Below are 14,849 nucleotides of genomic sequence, written 5' to 3'. Positions count from 1 at the left end.
GCTACCGATTTTTCTATGGTAAAACCATTCGTTGCAAATTTGCAACGAATGTTTTTACAGAAATGCGTTATGTTGTAATTCTGCTATGGAATTAAATATCGTGGTTAATCTGCAACGGAATTTTTCAACGGAATAAAATTTCATAGTTGCTTTGCTATGGACGTAGAATTCATAGCTATTTACCTACGGAATTTTATTTCCATTGCTTGTTTTCTATGGAAAAAAATCCTAGCTAAGTTGTTAGGAATTAATGTTTTGTAAAGTATTTTACATTATAATGCCTTATTATGGAATTTATTTGCATAAAGTGGGCCTTCCAACACCCATATTCGCAAACCCACAAGCAGAAGAAGAGATATTAAGGAAAATCGATGTCATTTGTCTTCAAACAGTAACGTGACACAGTGCGGATGTGGAGATCTAATTGGAATGTGGATGACATGGACACGAAAGAATCCTGGTCGGAGGTTCATTGGTGGCACAAACTACAATGATAAAGACAGAATTTATGGGTTTTTTCGTTGAATTGACCCACAGCTCCCGAACAAGTGGTATAAAGAGAAGATGTATGAATTAAGAGCTCAAGTCAATGGTAAACATGTCATTTTAGATGCCCCCCCTGACGCTCCTGTCAATTTCATGTCAATGAAGCCCCGCTTCAAGTTGTTATTCAAGATACTAATGAACATGATAATGGCTATCGAGTTGAAGTTTGTCAAGTTGGAATTATCAATTTCATGTTGGTTTGTTTGGTTTGCTTCTTTTTTGGGTTGTTGTATGCTTAATTTTCCTATTTATGTAATTGAATTAGTAAAGACTGTAATGCTAATGGAGGAATTGTTATTATGATCAATGGAATTGGCAACCTATGGTTTGAATGATATGTTTTTTGAAGTGATAATATATTTTATTTGTTTTATGAGTTCACGACTAGCTGTTTAAGCTTGATCTTCCTCTTTTTTTCTCTCTAGAAAGTCAAGAGCATGAGTTCTCTCATTTCTTTCTTCTCTCTTGAAAAATGTAGTGTAGAGTTTAAGTCCTTATGTGCTTCTCCTTTAAAACTAAATGATGTTTAGTTCTTAAAGGCTTAAGTGGTACTTAATACAAGAGAAGACTAACATCTTTGGTGGCTAATACTTGCTTAGGTGGATATAAATAGAGGAGCTCTATTTTAGGTCTCTCATGCCAACACTTCATCAACTTTCAACCTCCCTTTGAGGAATCGAATTCTACAAAGGTTGTTATTATTTCCATAGCCATTTGTGCATGCATGGTTATATTTTAAGATTATTTGGATAATCCTTGTTTTTGAAAAACATGTAAGAAAATATCATACATATTTTCTAGGACAACTTTAAAATGTTTATAATTATTATTTTTAGTGACCAAAAATTTTAACATTTATTTTTTTGTCATAAAAGTTGTCTTAGAAAAACAAAGTATCGTTTTATATGTAAATGTATATAGTAAGTGCATAAATTTTCCAAGGGCCATTTGTGATTATGTTTGTGTTGATTTGTTAAAATGGTTGTAATATTTATTTATTTATTCATATAGTATGTAATAATTAAATAGATAATATTTTGTAAGTAATAGATTAGTTTTATAATAGTTTATTTTTTATAAAAATGTAATAAGATTGAAGATGGTGGTCATTTTGAAGATCAAATGTTCATGCACTTAATTTTGGTAAAATTTTATAATCTTTATAAATCATTTCATGAACTTGCTACAAAGTGTTGAAGCAAGTGAGAGCATGAATAACATCATAGAAGTTTTTGGTCACTTATGTCCCTTACGAATGGATTTGACTTTTTTGTTATGACTCACAAAATGTCACTAATTTATGGTTAGTTCATGCATATATACTTTATGCTTGTAATGCTTGTTTTATGTTAATATTATGCATGTTTGTATAATTTGATTTTAAATGCTAGATAATGCTTGAACATAAAAATGATCGCATGGAGTTTGGTTTTAATGAAATTTTTCTTTAAACATAAGATGTATAAAAAGGTTTTAAAATAAAATGATTTTTTCCGTTTAAAAATCTATTACAAAAAAATTTTATGATTAAAATTTATAAGTTTAAAATTGAGATTTTAGAGATTTATTCAAACTCAAACCTTATATAATAAAATGCGACAGAGACATCGTAAATTGGTCCGTGGGCATCACGATAAGTCTTATGTCCTACTACAGGTGCCGTGACAACCTTTACCAAGTCTGAACGAGTGTCAATGAAGTTTTATTAAAAGGTATTAAATGATTCTTTAGTGCTCAAACGTCAAACCTTAATATAAAATATTAATTTTAAAATTTGATCGCTTCAAAAATATAAAATTGGATTTTATAAAAGAATCTTGCAATAAAATGTTTTTTAATAAAAGGGTATTATGGCTTATTGGATGCATGTATAAACAATGATATCATATGTTTTTAAAACTAGAACTATAAAACATATAAAGACCTCTTCTTCAAAACGCAAGTCTATGTTGTCGAACTATAGAAACGTCCACAAGTCATGTGCAATGATGCTTGTGGGATAAAATATATCTAACCACTTGTATTATCTTTTTATGGTCGAAGTGTATTCGCGATTTATGTAACTAGTTATAGGCCAATTACAAAAGTTTCTCTAATTTGATGACTAGATCGTAAATCTTTTGTTATAAGGTCGCATAAGCAAAAGAGGTCTGGAGCATAGATGAAATCAAACATGTCAATTAACAAAAACTATTAGTGATCTCCTACCGTTGTGAATTATATATTAGAATATAACTGATAATCTCTATCTACTTTGTTAAATTAAATAAATGGGAAAAAGGATATCTAACATTTTATTTGTTTTGCAACTTGAATTCTAGACTTTAATAATTAATGCTTTAGATACTTAAACGGTATTAATTATTGAAGATGTAAATATTGAAATATTAAATGAATTTTGTTAAATTTTGTAGATGAAAACAAAATCCACTATTACCACCATGTATCACCTTTCTGTTGATGATCTAGAAGAGACAATAACATTCGATAGTTATAATTTTAAAGAATGGTTTCGTGTCTGAAAATTGTTTTCAAGAATGATCATAAATTATACATTCTTAGAGGTCCAATTCCTAAACAACCTGCACTAACTTGTAAATCTGAACATGATGCTTGGTGGAAGCATCACTATGACGATGATGATGTATCTGACATCATACTGGGAACAATGATCCTTGACCTTCGAAAGGACTTGTAAAATTTAAAAGCATATCACATGTTTTTTCAAGTGAAGAAGATATTCCAACAATATAATGATGTATGGCACAAACTTGTTCATGCATTGGATACTAGAAATCAAGAAAAGCCTCTAAATATGGATCTTGTTTTTACTATGGAGACACAAGACACTAAAAGAAGAACTGGTCCTCTCATCTTACTGATCGGAGGAAGTTCGGTGAGACTAGCACTTCAAGTATCTATAAGATGCAACTTATATTTTTCATCAAACATTCAAGTACTTGATACAAAATGTTAATTTAATATTTTTAAATATGTTAAAGATTTTCAAAAAGAATAAGTAGCTAAGACTATCCCCATTAGCAACCCAACTCAGTCCAACTTTTCAATAAAAAACTAATTTCTTTTTCTTCCACCTATACAACCCAACCCAATCCAATTTTTAACACCCATTAGAAAACCAACCCAAACTCATTTTTCCTTAAAAAATATAATTTATTTTACTAAAAATATTAAAATTAAATATTTTATTTTGAAACAAATAAATTATTTATTTTAAGCATGAAATTATAAAATAAAAAAATAATAAAAAACTAGATAAAAAATTATTTTACATTCATGAAACATACTTAATAAAATAGATAAAATAAGTTACAAATACGGAAGATGCAAACTACATAATTATTCTTCAGTGTTGAATTTTTTCCATATATGCTCAATCAAATCGTCTTTTAGAGCGTTATGAGCATCTCTATTGCGAACTTGTGCCCTGTTGGCCATATAACTGGATAGATCTGCAATTCGTTGAGTAGAGTATTCAAATGATTGTTCGTCTTTTGTTGTTATAAATTCGGATTGATCATAATAATGAAGGTATGTGTGTCGTTCATCCTCAACTATCATATTATGAATGATGATACATGCAATCATAATTTTACCCATCATATCTTTGTCCCACACAAGACAAGGGCGATGAAGAAATGCAAAACGAGCTTGTAAAACTCCAAATGCTCGTTCAACATCTTTTCTAGCAGCCTCTTGATGTTCAGCGAACAACTTGTGTTTTCGAAGTTGTGGAGAACTTATTGACTTGACAAAGGCAGCCTATGAAGGATATATGTCATCAGTGAGATAATAAGCCATATGATTTTCTCGATCATTCACAATGTAACTCACCTTTGGTGCTCGACCTGCCAAGATATCATCAAAAAGAGGAGATCTTTGGAGGACATTAATGTCATTGCATGAACCCGGTGTTCCGAAGAATGCATGCCATATCCATAAGTCATACGATGCAACAGCTTCCAAAATTATTGTTGTCTTACCGCTTCTACATGCATATTGTCCAGCCCTAGCGGTGGGACAATTTTTCCATTTCCAGTGCATGCATTCAATAATACCTACCATACTTGGAAATCCACGTTCTTCTCCAACATGGAGCAGTCTTGCCAAATCATCTTGATTGGGGCGTATAAGGTACTCTTCACGAAAGCATGAAATAACACATTCCACAAACTTTACAAGAGCATCCCTTGTTACAGTCTCACTCATTCTCAAATATTCATCATGTGCATCTGCTGATGTCCCATATGCCAACACCCGCATAGCTCCAATACATTTTTGTAATGGTGAAAGACCTTGTCTGCCTGTGGCATCACGTCTTTGTTGAAAATATCGGTCATTAGCTGTAACAGCTTCCACTATACGAAGAAATAGTGGTTTTCGCATTCGAAATCTACCTTGAAATTTTTCTTCACCATACGTTGGGTTGTCAAAAAAGTAGTTTTTCATCAAACGTGCCTCACCATGCTCACGTTCCCGATCACAATACCTCCTTCTTGCTCTTGGGTGATCTCTTACGCTCATATTTGGTATGCCTATGAGTAACTCACTCATGATAACATCAAGTTGTCGATTTTGTTGAACAACTCGTGCTTCCCATTCATCATATTCATTCACATTCGATGAACCGGAACCATCTGATGAGTTTGCATTATGAGACATTTTTCAAATGGATTAGAAATGAAGAGTGAAATGAAGAGTTAAAGGTGGATACGAAAGTATGTAATGGTTATACTCTATTTATATAGGAAGAATATTGATTTTTTTTGTTATTAAATGTTAAATAAAGATAATGTTAAAATAGTTTATCTAGATAAAATCCGAAGATCCAATAAAAAGATGACGCATCAGAGAATCTTATATGCATAAGATATTGGCATATTTTCTAGATGATAAGATTATACTGAAAAGGAGTGGTGTCTCTGAAAGATGATAATGACAACTCTGCATTCAATAAAGATGATAATGACAACTCTGCATTCAATAAAAGCATATAATATATATTACAAATACATTAAAAGCATGAAATACAAATACATAATAAAATATCTTACAAATACATTAAAAACATGAGATACAAATACATAATAAAATATCTCACAAATACATTAAAAACATGAGGTACAAATACATAATAAAATATCTTACAAATACATTAAAAGCATACTGAAAATAAAACATACACTAAACTGTAATTAATTTCCATAAAACTTAGACATTAGAAAATGTTTCATGTTTTCTTCTTCAGGCAACAATTGGTCCTTTTGTAGGAGTGTGTTCAAATGCAAACTATGCATCTTTATTAGCTCCCTTTCATCTGTTTTTTGCTCCCTTTGTTGATCCAAGTCGAGTCTTTTTTTCATTACTTCTACTTCACTATCTCTACTAAGCCTCATCGCACGAAGTTCTGCAACAACTTCATTAGAAGACTTACCTTTTTCTTTTCTTTTAGCTGCATCTCTACCTGTTGGACGTTTAATTGTTGAACCACCAATACTTTCCCCTTCTGTGTTGGATTGGACACAATAGTCTCCTTCTTCAGTAGACGTTGATCTTTTTGTGCTACCACCACTTTCTTCATCATCCACTTCATATTTGGGACGTGATCGTGTTGCATCATGATCTAGTTGTAGATCCCATTTTCGATGCTTACACATAACCTCATTAAAAACAATCGTGTCCTTGAACTTGCTTCCACTTGTCTCATAAAACTTATGAGCTTCATTCTCAACATCTTTCATACTCATTCCACTTCTTCTTTTTCTATATGCTTCTCGATAAACACCAACCCATTTTCCAGCACTTTCATTAAGTCGTTTATAACGACCTTTCATTTGATCTATGTTCCTATTACCAAGCTTTCCCGGGTTTTCTGCTTGATTTGCATCATATAGCTCCTTCACTTGTGCCCATACTTATGTTTTCTTTTGGTTTTTTCCACGACGCTTATCTTCACTAACGATGCAATATGCTGACATTAAAGTGATATCTTCATCAGCATCCCGTTTATCGCCTCTTAGGTTTTTTCCGGTATTTGGTGAGGTTTGAATATTTTCAGTGAAAGGGAATTGATTGATATTTGGGAAAAATTGAGAGCTTTCATAACCTTGAAAGTTTTGATAATCTTGAGAATCGTCAAGATTTAAAACGAAATTTGGATCCATGGTATCAAAAAAATAAAAAGGTTTAGAAATGAAGAGTTAAGATGAGATATGAACTATATCAATGTTATACTCTATTTATAGAGAAAAAAATCATGAATTTTAGTATTTTTTTAATTTTTTTATATTAAGAAAAAGGAAATCTCCAGAAAAGTCCTAAAATTTTAGGTCAATTTATGAAAAAGTCCCAAACTAAATTTTGTTTACAGAATACCGGTTAAAACTTCGAAAAAAACCTTTTTCGGCCGGTTTCGCAGATTTAGCCGGTATTCTGTCCTTTTTCGTTAGTTTGCTCAAAATTTTGGGACTTTTCCAAAAATTACTTGGTAACCAAAATATTGGGACTTTTCTGAAAATTACCATGGAATTAATGGATATTATTATTAACAAATCATTTATAAACATAAAAAATATTTTTATTATAGAAAATGAAATACATTTGTTGCTAATTTCTAGGAATAAATTGGTGGTCTAAGTACTCATCTATTGCTTGTTGACCACTCAAACTCTCTACGTTCCTCCTATGTATTGTTGTGGATATGATGGTGAGATGTACTCAGTTAGTGTTCCTTTAATGTTGGTGTTCATCTTATGTTGTTTAACCTAACTATCACTCAACATCCATACCTCACATGTTAACAACCATCAACTAACACACATCTATCAAATGTGAAAAGTGATCCGTGAATGATAATTTATATGGAAACAAGTGAAGGGTGATTATCTATTTAAATTGTCATTTAAAGTTTACTTTTCACTCTCGATAGATGTGTGTAATTTGATGGTTGTTACCGGGTAATATATGGAGGTTAGGTGGTAATTAGGTTAAAGATTATAATAAAATATCTATATGTTCAAGAATCATTATGTAATGATATTTCTAATAACATGTGATCATATAGCGTCACGCCTAATAACAAGTAGACACTTATTGATTGTGTATTAATATATATTATCAAATCTTGTATTAGTCACGCCTAACAAGTTACTTCTTACTATGACACCCACAACGTATGTAAGAGGAACATAGGGACTTTGAAGTGGTCAACAAACAATAGAGAAGTACATAGTCGACCATTCTATTCCTAGAAATTAGCAAAAAAATGTATTTCCATTGTTTATAATAAAAAAAATTATATGTTTATAAATGATTTATTAATAATAATATCCATTAATTCCATAGTAATGAAAAGCTGAGACAATTCTCTCTGCTGTTTGGTTCTCAGGTAATTTTCAGAAAAATCCTAATATTTTGAGCAAACTAACGAAAAAGGACAGAATACCGGCTAAATCTTTGAAACCGGGCAAAAAATGTTTTTTCGAAATTTTAGCCGGTATTCTATGCTTTTCTGTAAACAAAAATTAGTTTGGGACTTTTTCATAAATTAGACTAAAATTATAGGATTTTTCTGGAGTTTTCTCTTAAGAAAATGTTGGATTTTTAAAGATAATAACTCTTATCTAAAAATCTAATATATATATATATATATATATATATATATATATATATATATATATATATATATATATATATATATATATATATATATATATATATATATATATATATATATATATATATATATATCTTTTAATAAAAGAATCCTAAGATTGCGACGTATCTATTTTTTAGAAGGCTTATTTTACACGTGGCACACTCTAATGCAAGTTCATATTTCTTCTCGCCATATTAATTGAAAATCCATTTTTTTAGCAAACAAATCAATTTCCGTTTAAATTTTGAAAAAAGAGAAAACCCGCCTACTGTTTTGAATTTCACAATGATATAATGCAAACAGAAAACCACCTACAACAAATTGAAATGAAAGATGATTTCCTTATCTCGATGGATCGATCAAAAAAAAAAAAAAACCCTAAGCGCACCCATTTCCTTAATCTCTCTGTGAGAACAGCCCACCCACCACTCATCCCTACCATCGTCTCTTTGCTCCCTGCATCTTCAGCTTTCTCCTTCTCTAGACTCTGGTGAGCGTAAACAACATCGCTGAAGGAGTTCAAAACTAATCAGATCTGGGTTGCTTCCTGTACACACTTCAAGAATCAAGATGCAGCCAGCACCGGATAACTCCCCAAAACCGGACTTCACAACTCACACTACCGCACCATTGCACTACCAGTCACCATTCGTCTTTCTCTTCATCCCTCTCCGTCTCTCCTTAGATGCCACAAATGGCGCCTTCAACCACCAATCATACCACCGCACACCACAACCTTATCCCTAAGAAACCCTCGATCTAAACCATATAAACTGTAGAATCTCGGCCTATCAAGGTTTATCTCTTATCCCTCTCTCTAACTGTGTATGTGTTTTTGTTCTAACTGTGTGTGTGTGTGTTTTTGTGTGTGTTTACAGGTCTTGAATCTCAACACTCTCACCATAATACGCTATATCTAGGTAAGACCAAATCGAATCTAGGCCACCTGCCATTTTGATTTTGTTATGGGTCTGTAATTTCTATTTTGTTTGGATTTTATATTTTTTTGGTTTGTGTTTTTATCAGAAGTTTTGTTGATCCAGAAGTTTTGTTGAAAAGCAATAGATTTGACACCCAGTATCATCTATTAGGTAGATCTTGCAGCAAAGCAATTGCTAAACGATTCCTGGATTTGATGATGAACAATTACATATTGTAATGGTAGGCTATCCAAAAATCTGAAAAATCAACAATCTTACAGTTTGTTTATTAAAAATTTCATTTTCAGATTTTTTTTTTTTACTTCAGGCGCTTTGGATGTTGTTCATGAGAGTAAAGTGAACCAATAAAACGTTTGTGAAATGCTTGCAACGGTTTTGTGGCTAACATTTTCACATATTGATGATGAAAACCATGTGGAACCAAAGGGTGATTTGATGTAGGTTTTTTACCTGGTTTATTTTCATTTCTCCTTTTTGTAGATTTTTGTATTAACCATCCTTTCTTTAACCAATTTCTTTTGTATTTTATAAATATTATCTATACTTTATCAGATCATTTTATAAATATTACCTATGCTTTATCATATCATTTTATAAATATTACCTATGAAGAATGATGGCTCTTGGTTATGCTTCAATGTTCTAAATTTTATTAACAATATTCTTTTTTGTCTATATAATAATTATAAACATACCACCCGTGGTTTCCACGGGTTATAACCTAGTATATATATATATATATATATATATATACAACTATCCTTTCATTGTTAAACACGTGGCAAGAAAAGGTTTGGTGAACTTTTGTGAACTTGGGTCGTCCATGTGGCCTAGGCCGCAGATATACATTTAATTTTTTTTTTTTTTAATTAAAAGATGTGATCCGTTCGTCCATGTGCACCGATGGGGGTAGTTTAAGAACAAGCAATTTTGAATTTCACTGTAAGAAGTTTACTATTTATCTTCGAGCGATGGAACTTCCTTAAGGGGAAGGCATGGCAAGGACAACAATAAAAGCACCAAATGATTGAGCAAAATTTGATATAGCTTGTCTCCCAAAAGATAAAGAAGAACTATAAAAGGTGCAACAATTTTTCGAATATTATTCCCATAAACCATTTAGTCAATTTATATGAGTTGCAAATCCTAATCATAAGCTATTGTTGGATTGCTGTTTCAGTAGCCGTATCATTCAGACATTCACCTTTTAAGTGTGGGACCAAAAATTGTACTATTTGTCTCATCAATATCAGTTTCAATAGAATCAGTTTTATTCTATTAGATGAGAATCAAGAATGCCTCTTGGGATTGAGGATGTAGCCCTTTGTTTGTAGCAAAAGATACGAAAAATATTTGGATACAAAATTGTAAGCTGCCTTTCAACCACCAAATGTACAGTAATACTTATACCTCGATCCTGACTAAAAAAACAAGACAAACACACTAACAACAACCAAATCAGGTGCCAACATCGCCACGTCATCCTAGTCCTAACAATCATAACAAAAAAAAAACTACCTTCCACCTGGCACTATCAATATTTTCTCAACAAACCCACAAATAATCATCAAAATCGCATCCATCACTGGGATTGATGAGGGTGTGCATAAAACGGAGGAAGTGGCCGGAAAGCTGGCGGTTGCTGAGGTGGCATCGGCTGCTGGTGGGTCATCTGCATAGGAACCATCGGACTCATCATATAAGCCGGTGGTGGTGGTGGTGGCGGAGGGCCGCCACTATATGTATAGGATGTCACAATCCCACTGGAGGGTTGGAGGTATTGTTGTGTATGGTATTGAGGTTGAGAGGGTATTAACACCGCTTGGTATGGGGTGTTTGCCGCCATTTGTGGCGGCATAAAGTGGTTGTGATCGGTGGGAGGTGGTGGTGATTCTGGTTGTGAAACGGAATTGTTGTTTGTAAGTTCAGCTGCAAATGAAGAGAGAACAGATGACATGATGTATTGCGAGGAGGTGGAGGCGGCAAGGCGGTCGGCAACTTCCGCCGCTATATCAGCGGCGGACTTTTTAGATCCCGCGGCGGCAGGTGGTGGTGGAGTGCCGGTGGAAGATGTTGGTGGTGTGGCGGTGGTTGGTTTTGTTTCCGCCACATAGTTTATATCATCTAGCCGCTTCCGCATAGCTTCCGCTTCCTTTGTCTGTGCTTGTGCCACCTGGACAAATAAAAGTACATTGTTAATTTTGAATTTAACCAAAAAAAAAACATGTGTAATTGAGTAACACAAACCTGCATTTGAGTGCGAACATTCTCCAACTCGGATTCCTGAAAGTATAATATGTAACAACAAAACATATTATTAATATTAAAAAATTTTGATTTTTGATTTTTGAAAGAGTAATACAATACCTGATCATTTAGTGCATCACGCAACTGAGAAACAAGGGCTAATCTATTTGCTTCAACAACTTTGAGTTTCTCAATGCACTGCTTCAAAAGATTTTCTTCTTCCTCCAATTCTTTAGACAAAGTCTTTCTCTTTGGATCCTTTGCTGCATTTTAAGTAAACACCATTAAAGACAATATCATAAAATGTGCTTATGTCACCATACTGCATCACAAGACAGGATTGGTTGTACTACGTTATAGGACAAGACATGACAAAACAAGGTTGTAGTACATTATAGGACAAGACACGACATGTTGTACTGTCATGTCATGACATAACAGGACATGACAAGACATATTATACAGCATGACATGACATGACAAGGTTGTACTACATTACAGGACAGACATGACATGTACTGTCATGACATAACATAACAGGACATGACAAGACATGTTATACTGCATGACATGACATGACAAGGTGAGACAAGGGACTCGCTCTCGATCTCTCATATGTGAAAGGACGAAAATGCCCTCATCCTCGTCATTCAATATATATCTAGAAAGAAACAAGTGATTTCTTATTAGCATCATTAGCTTACCATTCGCTAACGCTGAATCAATATCTTTTTCCAATTTCTTAACACGGTGAACAGAAGATTTGCATTTATTCATTTCTTCATCTTCGCCATGGTGTTCACTAACAACTAAATGAAAAGCTGAGACAATTCTCTCTGCTGTACTTCCAATCGTCAGTTTCTGATCCCAAAAAGTTATAAAAAAAAATATATGTCAGTATTTGGACTGATATTGATACTGATACTGATACCAATACCAATACTATACTTGATACTGATGTCAATGGGACAAAAATTTGAACTTTCATTCAAAAAACGTAAATGCCCTCGTCGTTCTAATTATTGAAAATAACTTTAGAAAGCTCGTCAAGCGTCGTCTAGTCCAATCTGTGTAACAAAAAGACGTAAATGCCCTCCGTATCCTTACCATTCTTATGGATCTTGAATCTCTCTTAACAATTTTAACAGAGCGAGGACGTTTTTTGGTGAACTCAAGGGGTTGAGGCGATTCCATTCCAAGCAAGACATCTTTTATGTTCTTTGCATGAGATCCAAACACTTTCCTTTCTTCCCAAATATCAACCTACCATTCACATATACATTGATTTATGAAAAAAATTCAAAACTAGTTTACAGGATACCAGTTTGATGATTGGACATGTTAAGCATTGTATTTTCAATATTCTTATTAGGACATTATACATTGATAAAATTTGGTAGGTTTTTCAAAGTACAATGTAGTAATAGGAAGAAACAAAAGTATGATGCTATAATAAACAAATCGATAAAAGTACATTGCTATTTCTTTCATTTAACCAATAGTAATACATACCAATCTGTTGACAACCTTTCTTCCATGATCATCGACTTTTTCAATAAGACCTTTGAGAGCTCCTGGGAGGACCTTCCAGAACTCAAATACAAATTCATTTCCTTTTTTTCTGCTATTTTGAAGGATATCATTTGCAAGATAAAGAAGAGGAACCTTCTGAGCCACTTCAGAACTCTGAAGCTGTTTCTCCCATGTTTTAACAACAACTTCTGCTTTGCTTCGGTGAAATATACACCAATGAGACAATGCTATACACAGTCAAGATAACAAGGAACACAAAACTATCATGAAAATAACAATAAATAACTAAAGTATATATCATTGCTTTTCAAAATACTATATATGCTAAAACACAGGGGTTTAAATGGGGTTTTACACCGTTCCAATAATGAAGAACAAAGTTCTTAACACCATTATATGCAGCAATATTGTTTCTTTTGACTTAATGGGCTTAATGGGGACAATATTTAATCCAGTAATCTGTATTCTGTATATGGGTGTTTCTTTTTGAACTAATACAAAAAAGAGAGAAAGTTAGGGAAAGAAGGCTTGCTTATAAAGTTCTAACATTTTACAAACTTGCCCTCATTTGTTTTAAACATCATTGATCCTTCTCCTAAACCACATACTCACTTTTCATCAGGGAGCAAATTTATAGTTTCTCACTATATCTCAAATGTAAAGAATCAACAAAACTTAGATATATATAATGCATTTGTACATACCATTTTACAAGAATTGCACATTTTTATTTGGGGATATCACGCAAGAATTGCAAAGTTTCCTATTTTGAGCCAAGTTACATGTTCTTCCCACTACAGCAGTCATTATCAAAGTAGTGAAAAGAAACTATACAAAGATTTTCATGTGATCCAACTGAGAAAGATTAGTAGAAGAATGGGTGTTCAATTTTGGGCAAACTCAGTCTTCTAGGTATTCCCAAATAGAATACGAAAACTACTACGAAATTAGATACAAGTGTAAAGGTGTAAGCGAAACTTAACTAATAAGCACTCTAATGAGTGATCTATAAGCTACGCAGCCAGAGATATTCATAATTAAACAAATACCAATCTGTTTTACAACGACTAGTTTTCGTGCATACAATGAGCCACATTCAAGATCAAAGGAAAATTGCAAACTACAGCTACCAGATAGAATCAATTGGAAGAAGAAATGAATGCAAACTGTAGCCAGGAATATGATAAACTGATAGAAAACCATATAAGAAGGATACTTTCAATACACTGCTGTGTGCTGTTAAGCTTCGATAGCTTGTCTGCAAGTATCTGTTCGCTGAACACACTATTCATCCCACTTCAAATACAAAAGATGTGCATTTACCATGCACCGGAAATCAAACAACTGAACTCCCAAAAGGCTTAATTAATCCAATACTCAAAGAAAAAGTAGTAATCAAAGTCCGCGCTTTAAACCCTAGAATCCAAAAGATGAAAATGCCAACAAAAATAGGAAGAATCGGGGGATTTGATTTGGAACAAATGGAAAGAAAAAAAGAAAGCCCTAGGACCAGCGTCAGCCAAGAAAAACGATGGACGAATCGAGATTGCGACACGAGCGAATAGGGCTTTTTAAATTGCGAGAGGTTCTTGAGCTGCTAACTTTGACGAAAACTAAAGAATATACTATATAACTTCAAAAAAAAAATGTAGTGATTTGAAGAAATTAAATGTTACATACATTGAATAATTTTGGTAAAATTATTGAATTGAAAAAAGCATTTTAATCTTGGAAAATATCAATTTAGCCATACAAACTATTCTCATTTTTTAAAGGTCACTAATCTTTTTTTTTTTTGGATTCTAGGTCCTTAAACTCATTGGTAACTTGTTAATTACACCATTTTATCCAATTTTGTAGATTGTCAAGCTAACTTGTCATTTTACATGACAAATTGGAATAGT

The 14,849-nt window shown here is 32.9% G+C and overlaps 1 protein-coding gene and 1 long non-coding RNA gene across 2 annotated transcripts; one reads left to right on the top strand and one right to left on the bottom strand.

Annotated features, from left to right (window-relative positions):
- Positions 1-8,530: 8,530 nt before the first annotated feature.
- LOC145116750 (uncharacterized) lies at positions 8,531-9,716 on the top strand. Its single transcript, XR_013712285.1, has 4 exons — positions 8,531-9,020; positions 9,103-9,144; positions 9,251-9,385; positions 9,473-9,716. It is a non-coding gene; the product is annotated as an uncharacterized LOC145116750 (long non-coding RNA).
- An 801-nt stretch (positions 9,717-10,517) lies between these two features.
- Positions 10,518-14,553, bottom strand: LOC145116511 (uncharacterized). Its single transcript, XM_079052847.1, has 7 exons — positions 14,162-14,553; positions 12,925-13,172; positions 12,520-12,675; positions 12,117-12,273; positions 11,533-11,675; positions 11,413-11,448; positions 10,518-11,338 (listed from the first exon to the last, which is right to left on the bottom strand). Exons 1-7 carry the CDS (start codon positions 14,235-14,237, stop codon positions 10,748-10,750), a joined length of 1,407 nt encoding a protein of 468 aa, XP_078908973.1. The 5' UTR covers positions 14,238-14,553; the 3' UTR covers positions 10,518-10,747.
- Between the last annotated feature and the right edge of the window lie 296 nt (positions 14,554-14,849).

The sequence above is a fragment of the Lactuca virosa genome, chromosome 5, assembly GCF_052849685.1.
Source record: "Lactuca virosa cultivar CGN04683 chromosome 5, Lactuca_virosa_CGN04683_v6, whole genome shotgun sequence".
Lineage (NCBI taxonomy): Eukaryota > Viridiplantae > Streptophyta > Magnoliopsida > Asterales > Asteraceae > Lactuca > Lactuca virosa.
The sequence above is the reverse complement of the archived record's forward strand: the minus strand, read 5'-3'. Positions and strand labels throughout refer to the sequence as shown.

Coding starts and splice junctions, on each gene's coding strand:
- LOC145116511 (XM_079052847.1), bottom strand. CDS start 14,237: ATGAATAGTGTGTTCAGCGAACAGATACTTGCAGACAAGCTATCGAAG. Junction 12,676..12,924: donor GAAAGGTTGTCAACAGATTG/GTATGTATTACT, acceptor TGTGAATGGTAG/GTTGATATTTGGGAAGAAAG. Junction 11,676..12,116: donor TGATTCAGCGTTAGCGAATG/GTAAGCTAATGA, acceptor CTTAAAATGCAG/CAAAGGATCCAAAGAGAAAG.